The 17,659-nt window shown below is 43.5% G+C and overlaps 1 protein-coding gene across 5 annotated transcripts in view; it reads left to right on the top strand.

Annotated features, from left to right (window-relative positions):
• The window catches only part of abca2 (ATP-binding cassette, sub-family A (ABC1), member 2), a 460,895-nt gene that overhangs the window by 42,715 nt on the left and 400,521 nt on the right, over nt 1-17,659 (top strand). The window contains exon 1 of one of the 5 annotated variants that reach the window (XM_043719913.1): nt 9,045-9,110. The exons of the other annotated variants lie outside the window; for them this stretch is intronic. Coding sequence (XP_043575848.1) covers nt 9,105-9,110 — 6 coding nt within the window. The 5' untranslated portion in view covers nt 9,045-9,104. Of the gene's footprint in view, nt 1-9,044; nt 9,111-17,659 lie in introns of those variants that run through there. 5 annotated transcript variants of the gene reach the window in all.

Here is a 17,659-nt window from a genome sequence, read left to right on the forward strand (position 1 = left end):
TCTGCTACTTCTCAGCCCATTGGCCCATCTGGTCAAGATCCTGTTGTAATCTGAGGTAACCCTCTTCGCTGTCCACTACACCTCTAATTTTGGTGTCATCTGCAAACTTACTAACTGTACCTCTTATGCTCGCTTCCAAATCATTTATGTAAATGATGAAAAGATAGAGGGCTCAGCACCGATCCTTGTGGCACTCCACTGGTCACAGGCCTCCAGTCTGAAAATCAACCCTCCACCACCACCCTCTGTCTTCTACCTTTGAGCCAGTTCTGTATCCAAATGGCTACTTCTCCCTGTGTTCCATGAGATCTCACCTTGCTAATCAGTCTCCCATGGGGAACCTTGTCGAACGCCTTACTGAAGTCCATGTAGATCACATCTACTGCTCTGCCCTCATCAATCCTCTTTGTTACTTCTTCAAAAAACTCAACCAAGTTTGTGAGGCTTGATTTCCCAGGCACAAAGCCATGTTGACTATCCCTAATCAGTCCTTGCCTTTCCAAATAGATGTACAACACTTGGACTTTCTGAAATCTGATCCGTTAATTCTTTAAATGTTATCATTACAAAGGCAGGATTCCACCTTATTGTTTACAGATCGGACCCTGTTGATCCTCCTTTCAGTGATCCTGACGATTACATTGGGAGTTCTCTGATGTTGCAATGCCCTAAAATGCCATGAAACCAATAGAGTATTCCTGTAGTGTGGTCACTGTTGTAATGTGGGAATGTAATCATGTAAATCAAAAAAATTAGAGTTGCTGGAGATGTGGAGTAAATAAAAACAGAAATTGCTGGAGAAACTCTGCAGGTCTGATAGCATCTGTGGAGAGAAAGCAGAGTTAATATTTCGGGTCAGTGGACTCAACAGTAACTCTGTTTCTCTCTCCACAGATGCTGCCAGACCTGCTGAGTTTTTCTAGCAATGCTTTAATGTCACTGGTTTGATTCTAATTAGTGAACCAGCAATGGCGCATTTTGAAGTCTCACTGTGGTCAGTTTGCACCTTTTTGGTTTTCTGGAATGTGAAATACATGACAGATGATGTAAAGTCCATAGCAAGCCCTGTGTATCTGTATTGATTATATTTATAATCCTGACTCGAAACTCTTCATTATGGTGACAAACATGGGGCGACATAGTGGCTCAGTGGTTAACACTACTGCCTCATAGTGCCAGGGACCCGGGTTCAATTCCACCCTCAAGCGACTGTCTGTCTGTGTGGAGATTGCACATTCTCCCCATGTCTGAGAGGATTTCCTCTGGGTGCTCCGTTTCCTCCCACAATCCAAAGATGTGCAGGTTAGGTGGATTGGCCTTGCTAAATTGCTCAAAGTGTTCAGGGGTGTGAAGGTTAGGTGCATTTGTCAGGGGTAAATATAGGATAGGGGGAATGGGTCTGGGGGGTTACTCTTCGGAGCTTTACTATGGATGTTTTGGGCTGAAGGCCCTGTTTCCACACTAAGGATTCTGTTTGTCTGTAAGGCTTCTGGTTAGTTTGACAGCATTGACTTGGATCTAACTCGGGGAGCTAACTATTGATATTTTAAAAAGCCAAAAGCAATGTGTTAAATCATCTTGTGCAGGTAGCATTCATGGGTTATAGAACAGATTCTTAGGGAACATGTATTAACTTGTTTGTTAGTACGGTCACTCATTAGGCCTCATTAGGATTATGTTCCATCAGTATCTTAACTTCTGCAGAAGATCTATTAATGAGTGTGTCATCACCATATTTTGCAGGTTAGTCTACAGAGTGTGGATAATTCACTGACCTCATGGGACGTGAGCTCAAGAATCCTAGTCTATGGGGCATGCTTTGTTTACGCCTGGCTCCCAGGCAGGAATGCATGATCAGTGAATTGAAAAACATATGTTTTATTTTATTTTTATAACATTTACCAACTGCTTGGCTTTTGAGTAGAGTAAATTTCATATGGAAACCTGTTTTCCTTATTCTGCTTTGTCAGAGGTTCCCACACTGGGAGGTGTTACCAATGTCACATCTTAATAGGAGAACATATCTAACAAAGAAATGATAAAATAATGAAAACTAATTTTAACAAAAAACAAGTAAAATACTACTTTGTCCTGTTGGCATTTTACTTGGTGCATCTGGAACTTTCTAGAGAATTCCAATGATTCGTAAAGTTTGGAGTAAAATTACTTCTCATCATTTCAGCCCTAAATGATTGGCCCCTTATCCTGAGACTGTGCCCTTGTCATTTAGATTAGATTATCTACAGCATGAAAACAGGCCATTTGGCCCAACAAGTCCACACCAACCCTATCCTATATTTACCCCTAACTAGTGCACCTAACGCTGTGGGCAATATAGCATGGCCAACTCACCTGACCTGCATATCTTTGGATTGTGGAAGGAAACCGGAGCACCTGGAGGAAACCCACACAGATACTGGGGGAATGCGCAAACTCCACAGAGAGTCGCCCGAGGCCGGAACCGAACCAGAGTCCCTGGTACTGTGAGGCAGCAATGCTAACCACTGAGCCACTGTGCTGCCATTTAGGATCTCCAACCACTGGAAACAACTTCTCAGCAGTTATTGAGCTCCTTCAGAATTTTGGATGTTGCAATTAGTTCGTCTCTCATTTTTCTTTTCTCCAGGGGATATTAAATCAATTTATTCAACCTGTCATTGTGGAATCATTCTCTCATCCGCAGGGTCAATGGAGTGAAACTTTGCTGACCCATCTTTGATGCAAGTTTATCCTTGAATATGGGCACCAAAACTCTGTATAATATTCCAGACATGGTCTCACTAATGCCAGAAGAGAAAGTGAGCACTGCAGATGTTGGAGATCAGAGTCAAGAATGTGTTGCTGGAAAAGCACAGCTGGTCAGGCAGTATCCAAGGAGCAGGAGAATCGACGTTTCAGGCAAGATCTCTTCATCAGGAATTCCTGATGAAGGGCTTATTCTCAGAGCGTCAATTCTGCTGCTTCTCAGATGCTGCCTGACCAGCTGTGCTTTTCCAGCACCACTCTCTGGTCACTAATACCCTATCTGTGCAACTGAGGTGAGACTTCTTTAAGTCCAGTTTGAACTCCTGACAAAAGGGGTCCCTTTTCAACCATGGTCTTGGCTGGTTGTTCTCCATCTTCCGCAGAATAAATCCCTGTATCAGATGGAACCTTTTTGTCTTTAACGCTGCCCCATTAAGTGAGTCCCAGAGCTGATGGCTAGTGACAAACTTTGTGTGAGCCTGTGTCTGTGAGACTCTGTGCATCCTGACATTTTTAACATAGGTTTGCTGTTCCTATGAATTAGCCCAGTCATGAACCAGGTACTGGATTGGCCGCGTTAATTCCATATACGAAAAGGAAGCAGCGCAGCAACTAAACAATACAAAATCAATGTGGACATCAGGAACATTAATGAGCTAAATAACACTGCAATGTTCTTCCCACCCCCTCCAACTTTTGATTTGTACTATTCACGCCCCTCCTGTAGAACAGTCTTTTGATTTAACTGTCAGAGATACTGAAACATGATCAATAAACAATTGTACAGGAGGGGTGTGAACAGAGCAATCCGTGCCATGTCTGTCCCTCTTGTGTTTTTCTGATGCAACACAAAACTAACTCCTCCAGGTTGTACAAGTGTGACTCTTTCCAGAGATACTTGTTCCTGAACTGTGAACCTTTCATGTGCAGTGGTCACAGAGTGAGATGCAAGAATGAAGTTGGTTCATTTATTTTGATAATGGAATTTGTCATGGAGCATTTGTGGATGATGAGTTCAAGAAATGAATTTTCTGTGGATAAAAGCTGTTTTTTAAACTTCAGAGACCAAGTTGGAAAGTTGAGAATATAGAGTGGTGTGAACACCATTGTTAATTAAGAAGTGGAGTTGAGCTTGTGTTTAGGTTTTGTGTCAGTCTGAATTAAGTAAACCATTGGTGACATTTTTGTGACAGTTATTAGGTGGTTCTTGCATAAGTACAGGTTGTGAGGGAGAGCAGGAGTGTGCCTGTATGAGACATGTGATTGAATAAGTTGTTTTCAGCTAAGTACAGTGTAGGAGTTGAGAGTTGTGATACATTGGGGACTACCGAAGCCTTTCAGAGGAGACTCTGGATGGGCATCCACATCTGCAGCTTTAGCCATTTGGACGTGCTCCTGGAGAATGGCGATGAGCTTTATAAAATGGTACATGTTCTCAAATTTTTGACCCTAAGAAATGGCTGACCAAAAAATTACTCTTTGATCACATTTTTTGTCTTCTCCAGTTTAGGTTCCTTGATTATTTGCAAGTCACTAAACTGTGAGCTTTTGTCATGATTTGTCGATGGGATTAGGGCGATGAGGCAGACAAAAAGGCCACCTGAACCTCAATCAGATCTTGTGCTGCTGGTGCTGTCCCGAATCACTAACTCCTTTTATAACTTTGTGTAGATGGTGCTCGCTGCTACAGAGAGACTGAGCCACACCCATAGCTTTATCCAGGAATGCACCTGGCGATTTGCTATTAGAATGGGGTGCTACTGGATTTCTATAGCTACACACCTCTTACAGACCTGGATTTCCATAGCTCTACACCTCTTACAGACCTAGATTTCCATAGCTCTACACCTCTTACAGACCTGGATTTCCATAGCTCTACACCTCTTACACACCTGGATTTCCATAGCTCTACACCTCTTACAGACCTGGATTTCCATAGCTCTACACCTCTTACAGACCTAGATTTCCATAGCTATGCACTTCTTACAACCTGGGTTTCTCTATTGGTGGAACTGTGGCATTTACTGTCAACACAAGCTTGGGCACATGAAAGGTGGAGAAACTCATTATTGTCTCCTCTGGATACCATCATGTAGTGAATGTGTGTTTTTTTAACAAAAAATCTTTATCTGAAAGCAGGGATCGTTCAACTGTGAAATTGGATTGCCGGAAGTGGCACTGTTGACCTCGAGGCACCCAGCTATGATTTGGGTCGCAGTGAGAGTTTTCTCTTTAAAATTGCAGTATGTTTGTCTCACTTGCTAGTGTCACTGCTTTGCCTCTTCATTAATCAGTGTTAGGTTCTGCTCTGATAGTTGGATTGTTAACCCGTGAGGGAGTGTCAAGGTGAAGCAACAAACTCAACAGAGCTTCAGCTGCTGTGAAAGACGACTGAATGGGGAAAAGACCCCATTATTTTCTGCCCTTATTTTTCCTCCTGTTAGAATCCCTACAGTGTGGAAGCAGACAGTTTAACCTATCAAGTCCATACCACCCTCGGAAGTGTGGTGTGGGGGACTGGGTTTGGGTGGGATGCTGGTTGGAGGCTTGGTGCAGGCTCGATGGGCAGACTGGTCTCTTTCTATGCAGTAGAAATTCTATGTCGAAACAAATTGATTAAAAATATCTATCTTTTATATCATTATGTAGATATATACCTTTAGCATGAAGGCTTTTTCTCATCCACCAATTTTCTTTCCAGGATCTAGGTTTCTGCAGTTGAGTTTGATCAGTATTTTCCTGCTATTTGCGGAATGTTTCCTTGAAAATGCAAGGAATGAGTTGGTTGGGACAGCTTTAACGGTGGATCTTTCCCCTGCCGATCTAGGGCTGAGTTAAGGCTTGGATTAAAAAAAAATCAGTGTAGGGGTGTACAGCAAGGCATTATAAACATGACCAGAATACTACCAGCTTTGTAATATTAAAAGAACATTTAAAAATCTTCAGCTCCATTAATTGTGTGACAAAATGTAATATAAATGAGCATTGCTGTTCCCTTTTTGGTAATGGAACAATTCCATCCAATGAATAAAAATGCAATTGCATGTTTATTAATGTGTAACTGCAGTATTTATCACAAATCCGCGCGTGAATACTGAAAGCAACATGTTGCTCCAGGTCCCATTGCTGTATATTGTAATCAGTGAATTATTTTTGTACTGATGGCTGAATATCGTCATTCAGTGTTGCAGTGAATACACAGCCACATCTCGATTTGTTGCCTGAGAGTCATTCAAATTGGCAGATGTATTCCTGACACTGGATCATCTTCTCCCCCACAAACTGCGTCAGTGGAGTCATTTGAAAACAGCCAGTTAACCTCAATAGATCAGAAGACCTTTTTTTTCCAAGTCCATGAATCTTGCCTTTTAACATCTGAGACCCGTAGATGTGTCTTGATGATATGTGAACCAGATCTCTCCTGACAGAGTAGGAGCAAATTACTGCAGATGCTGGAATCTGGAGAGCCCAGCGGGTCAGGCAGCATCCGTGGAGAGGAAGCAAGCTCATGTTTCGAGTCTAGGTGACTCTTGGTCTCAGCAGCTTTCAATCAAGTTTCAATAATATAGTCGGAACCAAACCTGATCTCCGAGTGACACGTACTTTAAGAGTCAGTTTGGACGTGATGTACTCAACACATGGTTAACATCAGTGCTCAGCTAAATGTACTTTGTATGAGCATTAACCTTAACAGTGTACTGTAAATCATTCTGTTATCTCTGCTCTCCAGCTATTTATGAAATCAGAGACACGTTAGTGAGGGAGCTACTTTGGCTTCTCGATTGATCCTGAGATGAGTTTGTGGCCACATCCACGTTGTCACCTTTGCAGGACTATCCATTCTGTCCCTTCCTCAACTTGTTCTTTGCTGCTGAAGCCGTGCCTTTGTTACCTCTACACGAACCCCTCCAATATCCTCCTGGCTGCTTCCCATCTCCCACCCTCTGTAGAATTGAACTTCTCCAAAATTGCTGCCTATATTTGAAGTCTGATCAAGTCCAGATCACCCATCATGCCTGTGCTATTTGATTTACATTGGTTCCTGGACACGCTGTCCCTTGTTTTTAAAATTCTCCTCCTGTGTTCAAAACCCTTCATAGTATTTCCTCTCCACATTCATGTAACTTCCTCTGGCCCTACAGCCCTCTGTGCCCCTGCATGCCTCCATGTTATAATTGCTTCATCATTGGTAACTGGGGCTTTGGCTGTCTGTCCAAGTTTTTATTGTCATCTGACCTCATGGCTTGGTGTCAGATTTTGCTCGGATAATGTTCTCATCAATGGTCTTAAAGGTGCTGTACGAATGCAAGTTGCTGCTGTTGTTTCTGAAGTGACCGGTCAACACAGTATTATCTCGATTGACGTGCGAACTCCCATGCTGTAGAGGTTTTTGTGACAGTACTACTGTCATTGGAAAAGATCAGGAGGGGTGGCCTTGCATAAGGACTGTATCTTGTTAATTTTCCTGTATTTCTAATTGTGGACTGAGATGTGAAAAGAACAAAGGATTGCTGGAGGATAGCTCTGAAAGCAAGCAAATTGTCACTGATTGTAAGGCCTGTTGATGCTGCTGCTTGTTGGATCCTTGGTTAAAGTGTGGCTGCAGATGAACTGGAGCCAAAAGTAAATAGAGCTCAGTAGCTGTTTGACCTGTGGATTTTTTTGACCAGTTATTGTTGGTAAAAGCCTTCTGTGATTGGTTCTCTGATACCTGAACAGCTTGTGGTTGTTATCAGTAAATGTGATGTGGAGGAGACTGTGTTGGACTGGGGTGGACAAAGTTAAAAATCACACAATACCAGGTTATAGTCCGACAGGTTTATTTGGAAGTACTAGCTTTTGGAGCACCGCCCCTTCATCAGGTAGCTGTGAAACAGGATCATAAGACACAGAATTTATAGCAAAAGGTCACAGTGCCATGCAATTAAAATGATATATTGAGCAAACCTAGATTGCTGTGAAGTCTTTCACCTTTTAGAATGGGTTGCAGGTTTCGGTTCATTAATATGTAAATCCCAGAACTTGTTTTAAGTCACCTTCTTGAGATAACTTACAGTTTCACAATAAAAGCTTAGACAGTGCATTAACGGTGTGAGGTTAGAGACTGTCTGTGTTAAATCTTAATTCTATTCTATTTCCAAAGTAGGAATTTGTGAAATATCCCATGGATTGACTGCCTGCAGATTGTGTGCTCTCTCTCTCACACTCTCTCTCACCCGCTCTCGCTCTCGCTCTCTCTCTCTCGCGCTCTCATGAACGCGCGCACACACGTATAAGGTGCTGGATATCAGAATCAGAGTGTGGCTCAGGAAAAGCACAGCAGCTCAGGCAGCATCTGAGGAGCAGGAGAGTCAATGTTTTGAACATAAGCTCTTCATCGTGAGGGGGGGGGGGGGGGGGGGGGGGGGGGGGGGGGGGGGGGGGGGGGGGGGGAAGGTAGCTGGAATTGTGATAGGTGGATGGAAGTGGGGATGAAGGTGATGGGTTGGAGAGGAGGGTGGAGTGGATAGGTGGGGAGGAAAATGGACAGGTAGGACCGTTCAAGAGGGCAGTGCCGAGTTGGAAGGTTGGATCTGGGTTAAGGTGGGGGTCTCCTCTGTCCTCTCGAATGAAGGTCCTGGACCACCTTTCCTGGAGTAATGCAAAATATGTTTCCCCGCGTCATCATTCTGTGTCCATTGTAGTAGATCACGTTTTTCAACATACATGTGCTGAAGGCATTTGAAAGCTATTCCTTACACTTTATGCTAAATCTTGGTGATTACTGTCAAATAAAACAAGTCAGTCACAAGGCAGAAAAGAAATTTAACAAGGTTTTGAACAACCACCAGCTTGAGAATGAGGTGCTCAGTTTGTGCTGGTTCTCTGAATCCCGGCAATATACTGCAGTCTTTAATCTGCAGTGATGGCACCATTGAGCAGGTGACTGTGACCGTTTGTAAGTTTATTGCCTGACGAGATTTCACAGTTCCCATATGTTCTTTCAAAAACAAAAGAATTCAATTTTACTTTTGCAAGAGTTCACCACAGCACCTGATTTCTCAGCATGAATGCCACAGGGACATCTGCTATACTGCCTGTCTGATATACAATGTTTCTCACATCGGCTGCCCCGCCGTCTCCAAGTCAGATCGCTACTGTGGGGCCATCTTTGGAATAGGGTTTTTGTGAAGAGCACTCAGACTGTCCAGATTCTCTCATGATTTGGAGATGCCGGTGTTGGACTGGGGTGTACAAAGTTTAAAAATCACACAACACCAGGTTATAGCCCAACAGGTTTAATTGGACGCACTAGCTTTCGGAGCGCTGCTCCTTCATCAGGTGGTTGTGGAGTGTTCTCTCAGCTTGACGTCTTCACAATGAAGGTAAGGTTTTCAATTCCTCAGTCTGAAACGTATTTGAACTCAGTGCCCAGAGATGAATGACCAGCCTGCTGATACACTGCATCACCAAGTGTTATTTGCCGCTACTCTTGTAATCCTGTCACTATTCGAGAGCATTTATTCTGAGATTGAACCAGACCAGAATGGACTGTAATTGGATCTGTGTATCTAAAGGCATTTCAGTGGAGAAGTGTGGGGGAGAGAAAAGTGGGCTTCACTGCTATTGCAGCCCATAACTGCCCCTTCTTAGGGTTTTAATGCTCAGAGGTTATCATTGAATTTGTATCTGCACATTTCCTTTGACTTGGGTATTCTGTTCAGTGATTGGTCAGTACATGAAGTATAGGAGTTAAGAATTGGAGTTTAGAATACTGCATGCAATTCCGATTGCCCTTCTATAGGAAGGATGTTATAGAGTCAGAATCGTATAGCTCAGATTTGGAGATGCCGGTGTTGGACTGGGGTGGGCAAAGTTTAAAAATCATGCAATCCCAGGTTATAGTCCAACAGGTATACTGGGAGATACAAGTTTTTGGAGCACTGCTCCTTCGTCAGGTAGCCAGGGCTCTGAAAGCTTGTACTTCCAAATGAACCTGTTGGACTATAATGTAGTGTTGTGATTTTTAACTTCATACAGCACAGAAACAGACCTTTCGGTCCAACCAGTCCATGCCGACAGTGTTCCCAAACAAGTTCCACCTGCCTGTGTTTGGCCCACATCTGTAAACCTTACCTATTCATGAACTTATCCAAATGAGTTTTAAAAGTTGCAACTGCACCTGCGTCCATCACTTCTGGTAGTTCATTCCACACACTAACCACTCCGTGTTTAAAAAAAATTGCCTCTCCGTCCTTTTTAAATCTTTCTCATCTCACCTAGTTTTCAACTCTTCCACTTCAGTGAAAAGTTTTGCCATTCACCCTATCTGTGCCCCTCATTTTTTATGTATCTCAAAAGGTCACCCTTCAGCCTTTCATGCTGCAGTGAAAAAAGTCCCAGCCTACCAAGCCTCAAACTCTCCATTTCTGCCAACATCCTGGTAAATCTTTTCTGAACCTTCTCCAGTTTAATAATATCCTTCGTTTAAAAGGCGGACCAAAACTGGACACAGTACTCCAGAAGAGGTCTCACCAGTGTCCTGAACAACCTCAACATGATGTCCCAAGTCCTATACCCAAAGGTTGTTAAATTTGAGAGGGTGCAGAAAAAGTTTCCAAGGATGTTGCTGGGACTGGAGTGTTTAAGCAATAGGGAGAAGCTGAATAGAACATAGAACAATACAGCGCAGAACAGGCCCTTCGGCCCTCAATGTTGCACCAACCTGTGAACTAATCTAAGCCCATACCTCTACACTATCCCATCATCATCCATGTGCTTATCTAAGGATTGTTTAAATCTCCCTAATGTTGTTGAGTTAACTACATTGGCAGGTAGGGCATTCCACGCCCTTATCACTCTGAGTAAAGAACCTGCCTCTGACATCCGTCTTAAATCTATGACTCCTCATAGGCTAGGGCTTTTCTCTTGGGGTATCTGAGGCTGGGGGTTGGCATAGATAGGGTGAATAGATAAGGTCTTTTTCCCAGGATAGAGGAGTCAAAAACCAGAGGGCATATGTTTAAGGTGAGAGGGGAAAGATTTAAAAAGGGTTTAAGGAGCAATGTTTTCACGCAGAAGGTGGTACGTGTATGGAATGCACTGCCAGGTGGAGGCTGGTTCAATTACAACACTTAAACGGCACCTAGAAGGTATATGAATAGGAAGGGTTTAGAGGGATATGGGTCAAACGCTGGCAAACGTCGGCAAGGACGACTTGGACTGAAGGGTCTATGACTCTCTAGTTGCAATGAATTTTGAAATTAGCCAAACCTTCTGAGAGAATTTCATGTATTCCTAACCACCCAATGGACCCAATCATCTTTAATGGACTCTATTCTGAGATCCTTCAACATTTGAGTCCTGCTAACCTGTGTTCTGCCAAGTTGTGTGATGCTGAGATACCTTCCTTTAGAACCTAATATCTCTTTAACTCAGGTTTTTGTTGGATCAAAGTTAGGACAATAGTTCCAAAGTCCAGCTGCTGATAGTCACATTCCATTTTCTCAGGCAACAAGGTAGTGAGGAGTTTTGTGATATAATTGGTGAGCACTCCTGCCTCTGAGTTTGGTAGTGTGTTCATGTCCTACACAGGAGTCTTATACCCTCACTCTGGTCAGGCACTTCAGTGTTCTCCAATTAGAGTGCTGTGCAGTACTGATGACACAGTGCAATCTTTCAAACAAGAAATTAAAGTGATATTCTATCTTTTTTTTAGGTATATGTAAAAAATCCTATGGGACTGTTTCAGACAATAGGGCAATTGACCCGGTTTCCTTGCCAGTATTAATCCTTAAATGTTGATGTTGGGTGCACTCACCTCTACATCCATTCTTGGTTCCCGGCTCCTCCTACCTGTGGCTGCATCACTCTGCCTGTGAACTGAAATACTGACTTGCTGTAATGTTTGTATGTATGTTCAACATAAGTCATGTTGCCTGGAACAGGGCCGTTTTGACAGTGGCACAACAGTCTCCAAACCTGCACTGACACAAACATGCAACTTGGGGGTCTCTGCTCTGACTTTAATTAGTGTTCTGTTCATGACTCTGTGCACTCCAACATTGTTCATGATTCCCAGCTGTTTATTCTCTCAAACTTCAGCTGAATCATTCTCTGTCAAATGATTAAACTCTTCCACCCTGCTACGGGTGGAAATTGTTCAAAGATTTATTTGTGTATTTAAAACAAATTAATGGGATTATGTTTTCATAAATAACTCATTTAAAATGTTTTTCCTCAATAGAAGAGTAGTAGTCATAACTGACAGAATCTGTACTCTCCATATGTTGGGTGTTGTGTTTTAGACTGTAAAATTTCACTCAATGGTTTGCTCTGGTTTGTAGAGTCATACATTACTTACAATATAGAAGCAGATCATTGCGTGTGTTGTGTCTGTGAGATAAAGGACACTGTTCCTCTATCTTCTCATTGTCACCTTGCACATTCCTCCTTTTCAGAAAATGATACAGTTAACACCTGAATTAGTCCTGCCTCCACCACGATCTCAGGCAGCACGTTGCTGATTTGTGACCATGCACTGTGTGAAGTGGTTTGTCCTCCTGTCTCCATTGCTGTATCGAAGTGCTGTATTGCACTTGCTGGGGTTCTGGCAGATACTTCTCTGAAACCTGATTGCGTGCGAGCTTTCCTATCGGCTTAGTTGCTGTTTTGATGTGTTGGAAAGATTTGAATTGAATCCAGTTGCCAGGCCTGCGGCAGTGACCATTACTGCAACACCGATTTCCTCAGCAGTCACTTGCTTTCACTGGTGATAACATGTTCCTGTTTTGTACAAATTGATGTAAAATAATCCAGACCTTTATTTTCTTCTCCGCAATTGCTGCTTTAATTGGACTATTTCTGGCCAAATGGTCTGTTGTGGGAGTATATCTTAATAGATTTTACCAATTACTGTTGTTACTGCAGTGTCTTTTCTTGTCCAATTTGATTCCAGTCTGCTTGGTAATAATTTTGCTGTAAATGGGCTGATGTGGTTAACCCATGGTTCTTTCTCAAAATGAAGGGAAATCAGTGCGAATCAACTTGGCTTTCTTTAAAATAATAAAATACTTTGTTGCACCAGTGTGATCCATCAAGTTACAAAGTATAGTGTTTGACACATCTTTGTCTGGGTGATCTGTCTCAGGAAGTCTACTTGCTTGAATTGGGGATGCCGTTGTTGGACTGGGGTGTACAAAGTTAAAAATCACACAACACCAGGTTATAGTCCAACAGGTTTAATTGGAAGCACACTAGCTTTCGGAGCGACGCTCCTTCATCAGGTGATTGTGGAGGGCTCGATCGTAACACAGAATTTATAGCAAAAATTTGCAGTGTGATGTAATTGAAATTATACATTGAAGAATTGATTGTCTGTTAAGCCTTTCATCTGTTAGAATACAGTGATAGTTTCACTTCTTTCATGTGTAAATCACAAAACTTTTTTTTTAAAGTTGCATTCTCGGGTTAGCTGTTAACGATAGTGATAGCTAGACAATATGTTGAAGGTGTTAGCCCCCTGTGTTCTCTGTCTATGCCATGATGTTTAGATTGATTCTAATTTAAAAGTGAGATCAGAGTTTTACATAAATTCATGCAATTTTTGAGCTCAGAGTTCTGCATGAATGTATGCAGTTTTTGAGCAAAGTCAATGTAACTCTGCAAGTACAAATTCCCCACACAAAATATATGTTTGCGTGTGTGTGTGTGTGTGTGTGTGTGTGTGTCTGTCTGTCTGTCTGTCTGTCGTGGGGGTTATAAGTGAGAGAAAGTGTGTATGTGTGTGTGTAGTGAGTGCAGAGTGTCTTAAGTCTGTGAGGGGGTGCATGTGTGGGAGTGTGTGTGTCTATAACGGTGTGTGTGGGTGTCTGTGTGCGCGTCTGTGTGTACCTGTGTCCGTGTGTATGTGAGTGTGTGTGTGTGTATGTAGGAATATCTGTGTGTGTGTGTGTAGTGTAATGGTGATCACCTGTAATGTGACATGAACCCAAGGTTCCGGTTGAGGCCCTCTCTCTGGGTACCGAACTTAGCTATCAGCCTCTGCTCGGCCACTTTTCGCTGCTGCCTGTCCCGAAGTCCACCTTGGAGGATGGTCACCCGAAGGTTGGAGGTCGAATGTCCTGAACTGCTGAAGTATTCCCCAACTGGGAGGGAACCCTCCTGTCTGTTGATTGTTGTGCGGTGCCCATTCATCCGTTGTCGTAGCCTTTGCTCGGTTTCCCCAATGTACCATGCCTCCGAGCATCCTTGCCTGCAACGTATAAGATAGACCACATTGGCTGAGTCATATGAGTACCTGCCATGTACAAGGTGGGAGGTGTTGAGTACTGAGGCTGTTGCCGCGATGCCATCCTTGTGGGGGATGCTGGTGTAGAGTGCAGAAACATCCATTGTGACGAGGAATGTTCCCGGTTCGACTGGTCCGTTGGTGGTGAGTTTCTGTAAGAAACCCGTAGTGTCGCGACAGAAGCTGGAGATCCCCTGTACAATAGGTTTCAAGATGCCTTCAACATAGCCGGAGAGATTCTCACATAGGGTCCCATTGCCTGACACGATGGGACGTCCCGGTGTGTTGGCTTTGTGTACCTTTGGAAGGCAGTAGAAGTCGCCTACACGAGAAGTACGTGGGATGAGGGTGCGTAGGGAACTCTGAAGGACTGGATCCAAAGTTCTGATCAGTGTGTTTAATTCTCGGGTATGTTCTTTGGTCGGATCAGCTGGTAGTTGCCTGTAGTGTTCCTGGTTGTTCAGTTGTCGGTACACTTCCTTGCAGTAATCTGTTCTATTCTGAATGACAATGGCTCCTCCTTTATCTGCTGGTTTGATGACAATGTTGTGATTGGTTTTGAGAGCCTGGATGGCATTGCGTTGGGAACGGGTGATGTTTTGCTCTACTTTGTGGGCACGGCTGATGAATCCTGACAGTTTGAGCATACATGTCAAGCCCAGGGCAGCGGCCCTCCGGTGGGGTCCATGTTGACACCTTCTTTGGTCGCTCTTCTACAGATCCCTGTGATGACTATTCTAGTTCATCAGTGGGCTCAGTGGGATCACTGCCGGCACCTCGAAAGAATTCCCGGAGTCTCATTCGTCTGATGAGCTCCTCTGTGTCTGCTGCCAAAACCAACGGGTCCATTTTGGTGGCAGGGCAGAAGTTGAGACCCCTACTCAGGACTTCAATCTCTTCCGGTCGAAGGGTGTGGTCCAATAAGTTGATAATAGACTTCCCCGCAGTGATAATGTTGTCTACTGTGGTTCCAGGGTGGGCTTTGCTATTACTGGTGAGAATGCCAAGCTTCTCCAGTTTTTTGTTCTTGGCGTGCATGTACGTGGTGTAGTTTTGTCCCCTTGTCTGTTTGGCAATGTCACGTAATTGTACTGATGTATCCTGTGTGCAGGCTGTGAGTGTGGATTCCATCTGAATTTCAAGGTAGTGGCACCTGCTGTAGAGTTGGTGCACGAGATGATTGAGAAGTTTACGAGAGGGGCGGTGGCAAAGTCTCTCTGCGTAGTCTGTGTTGTAGGTCGACCTAAGTGGGCTTGTGATCCGTAATCCTTTCGGGATCTTTTGAAGTAAGCAGAACATTTGAGCTCAATTTTTTTTTGTGGAGTGTAGACTTACAGATCACTGTCAAATGTGTTGCTTTGGAAAGTGCAAATTTCATAACTGAGGCAAGAAATAATGTCTTGAAATAATGGAAAATCTTTTTCTAAAAATGCTGATTTGTGATTTGTTGGTATTTTGTGCTTTGAGCAATTGTTATGCACAGGACTTGGTGGTAAATTGGAAATACCAACTACAGACTTCACCTGATTGAAGATCTTGCTGACTTGACAGCACTTAACTCTCACATCAGTTATTTTCAGCTCTTCATTTCCACGCTCAGTGTACATCTATCAGTATGGCGCGCTCTCTGTTTCGCGCGCTCTCTGTTTTGCTCCCTCTTGTTCACTCGCTCTCGTTCTTCCTTGCTCTCGGATCCCTTTTCTCGGATCCCTTTTCTCGGATCCCTTTTCTCGGATCCCTTTTGCTCTCTTTCTCTCTCTCGCTCAATCTCTCTCTCTTTCTCTGCCTCTTTTTCCCATTCCATCCAATTCGGAATTTTATTATGCTTAACATTTGTAAAGGCTACTACTGTAAGAGTGAGCTCCGTGCACACATTGATAATTAATTTTCCAGTTTGATCACTTAGCGTTTTAAAAAAAAATTAATAATTCTGGGCAGTGATGGTTTGATCTGGATTAAGAGCTTGGCGTTGCTGCATGTACATTGTTGTACAAAGCATTGCTCCAGAGTGACATTCTTCCCTCTTCAGCTGAACACAATTGAGGATAAAGCGTTTGCCAGTGAAACAGAGCAGATTCTGTGTGTGTATTGTACTTTTTGTGGATTGGAAAGAGAAGTGAATTTCACATCCCATCCACACACACACAAGTAAACTTATGTTCATGAAGGCATGATTTACCTCAGAGACTGATGTAAAATTAAATCATCCTTAAACTGAAAATAATGGCCTCGCTATATCCGTGATCCAATTAACTAATCCCTTAAGTCCTGTGGCCATTCTGCTCAGAGACAAAAATGGTCCCAGATGTCAGTTTAATATATGAAAAGTAATAGACAGTGGGGTTAGCTTGTTGTCACTGTGCTGGCATTGGGATTTCAGTGAGTTGGTGATGGAATATGAACTATCTGTTCAGTGTCCTCTTGGACTGTGATGGATAACCAATTATAGATTCTGCCCATGACACTGTGGGTGTTGCATTTTAAGCTCTCTAACATTAGCTTTATGTTATTGGCAGTTACAGGCCTGACATTAATGAGACTCTGTTCCCTCGTTGCCAATTCTATGCTTCTCCCCACCAACCGGCTGAGATTAAGCCAGTCCCTTCACAGCCCTGCTGTCCTGTTTACCCTGAGCTGAGCCTCTGGCCGCCGATTTGTACCGTCAGGACACCTTCCCGTTTTCACCTCAGTCACACCACCTGCCCTCGCTTTGGTCTCTACTGCAGGAAACCTCACTCCTATCTTTATTACCCTGATTCTTAACTCATCCAATGTGCCCTTGATTGCTTTCCCACATTTTACTCTCCATAAATTTGAGGTCAACCAAAATGCTGCCCCTACCTTAACTCTCATCAGTTCCTTTCCCCTCCTCACCACCATGCTCACTGACATATTGTGACTCCTGGTCAATCAGTGTCATGACTTTAGACTTCTTGGCCTTATTTTCAAATCCTTCCATGGTCTCAAACCTTTGTAATCTCCTCCAAGCCCCTCATTTCTCTATTCATCTCTGAATCTTTCCTCTTGTGCATCCCCAATTTTAATTGGTTTACCAGGCTCAGTGGTTAGCACTGCTGCCTCACAGCACCAGGGTCCTGGGTTCGATTCCTGACTGTCCGTGTGGAGTTTGCACGTTCTCCCAGTGTCTGTGTGGGTTTCCTCTGGGTGCTCCGGTTTCCTCCCACAATCCAAAGGTGTGCAGGCAAGGTGAATTGGCCATGCTAAATTACCCACGGTATTAGGTGTGTTAGTCAGGGGTAAATATAGGGTAGGGGAATTGGTTTGGGTGGGTTTCTCTTCGGAGGGGCATTATGGACTTGTTGGGCCGAAGGGCCTGTTTCCACACTGTAGAGAATCTAATCTAATCATCTACCACTCGTGACTGTGTCTTCAGTTGCTGAGGTTTCAAACTTTGGTGTACAGCCCCACCCCCGCCTCTCCACCCATTTACCTCACTGTAACCAATTTTCTTTTTGTTTGTCAGTATAAATTGTGTTCAGTCTCTGGAGTGAGACATGATTCCACACTCTCCTCAATGAATCATTTGACCTCAGTGGGCTGGCATCACTGGCAACAGTCAGTCTTTGATTTTGAAGAGAATTTTTGAGATTGGCAGAAGCTCTTTCTCGAGTTATTATTCTTTGT

The sequence above is a fragment of the Chiloscyllium plagiosum genome, chromosome 30 (assembly GCF_004010195.1).
Source record: "Chiloscyllium plagiosum isolate BGI_BamShark_2017 chromosome 30, ASM401019v2, whole genome shotgun sequence".
Taxonomy (NCBI): Eukaryota; Metazoa; Chordata; class Chondrichthyes; order Orectolobiformes; family Hemiscylliidae; genus Chiloscyllium; species Chiloscyllium plagiosum.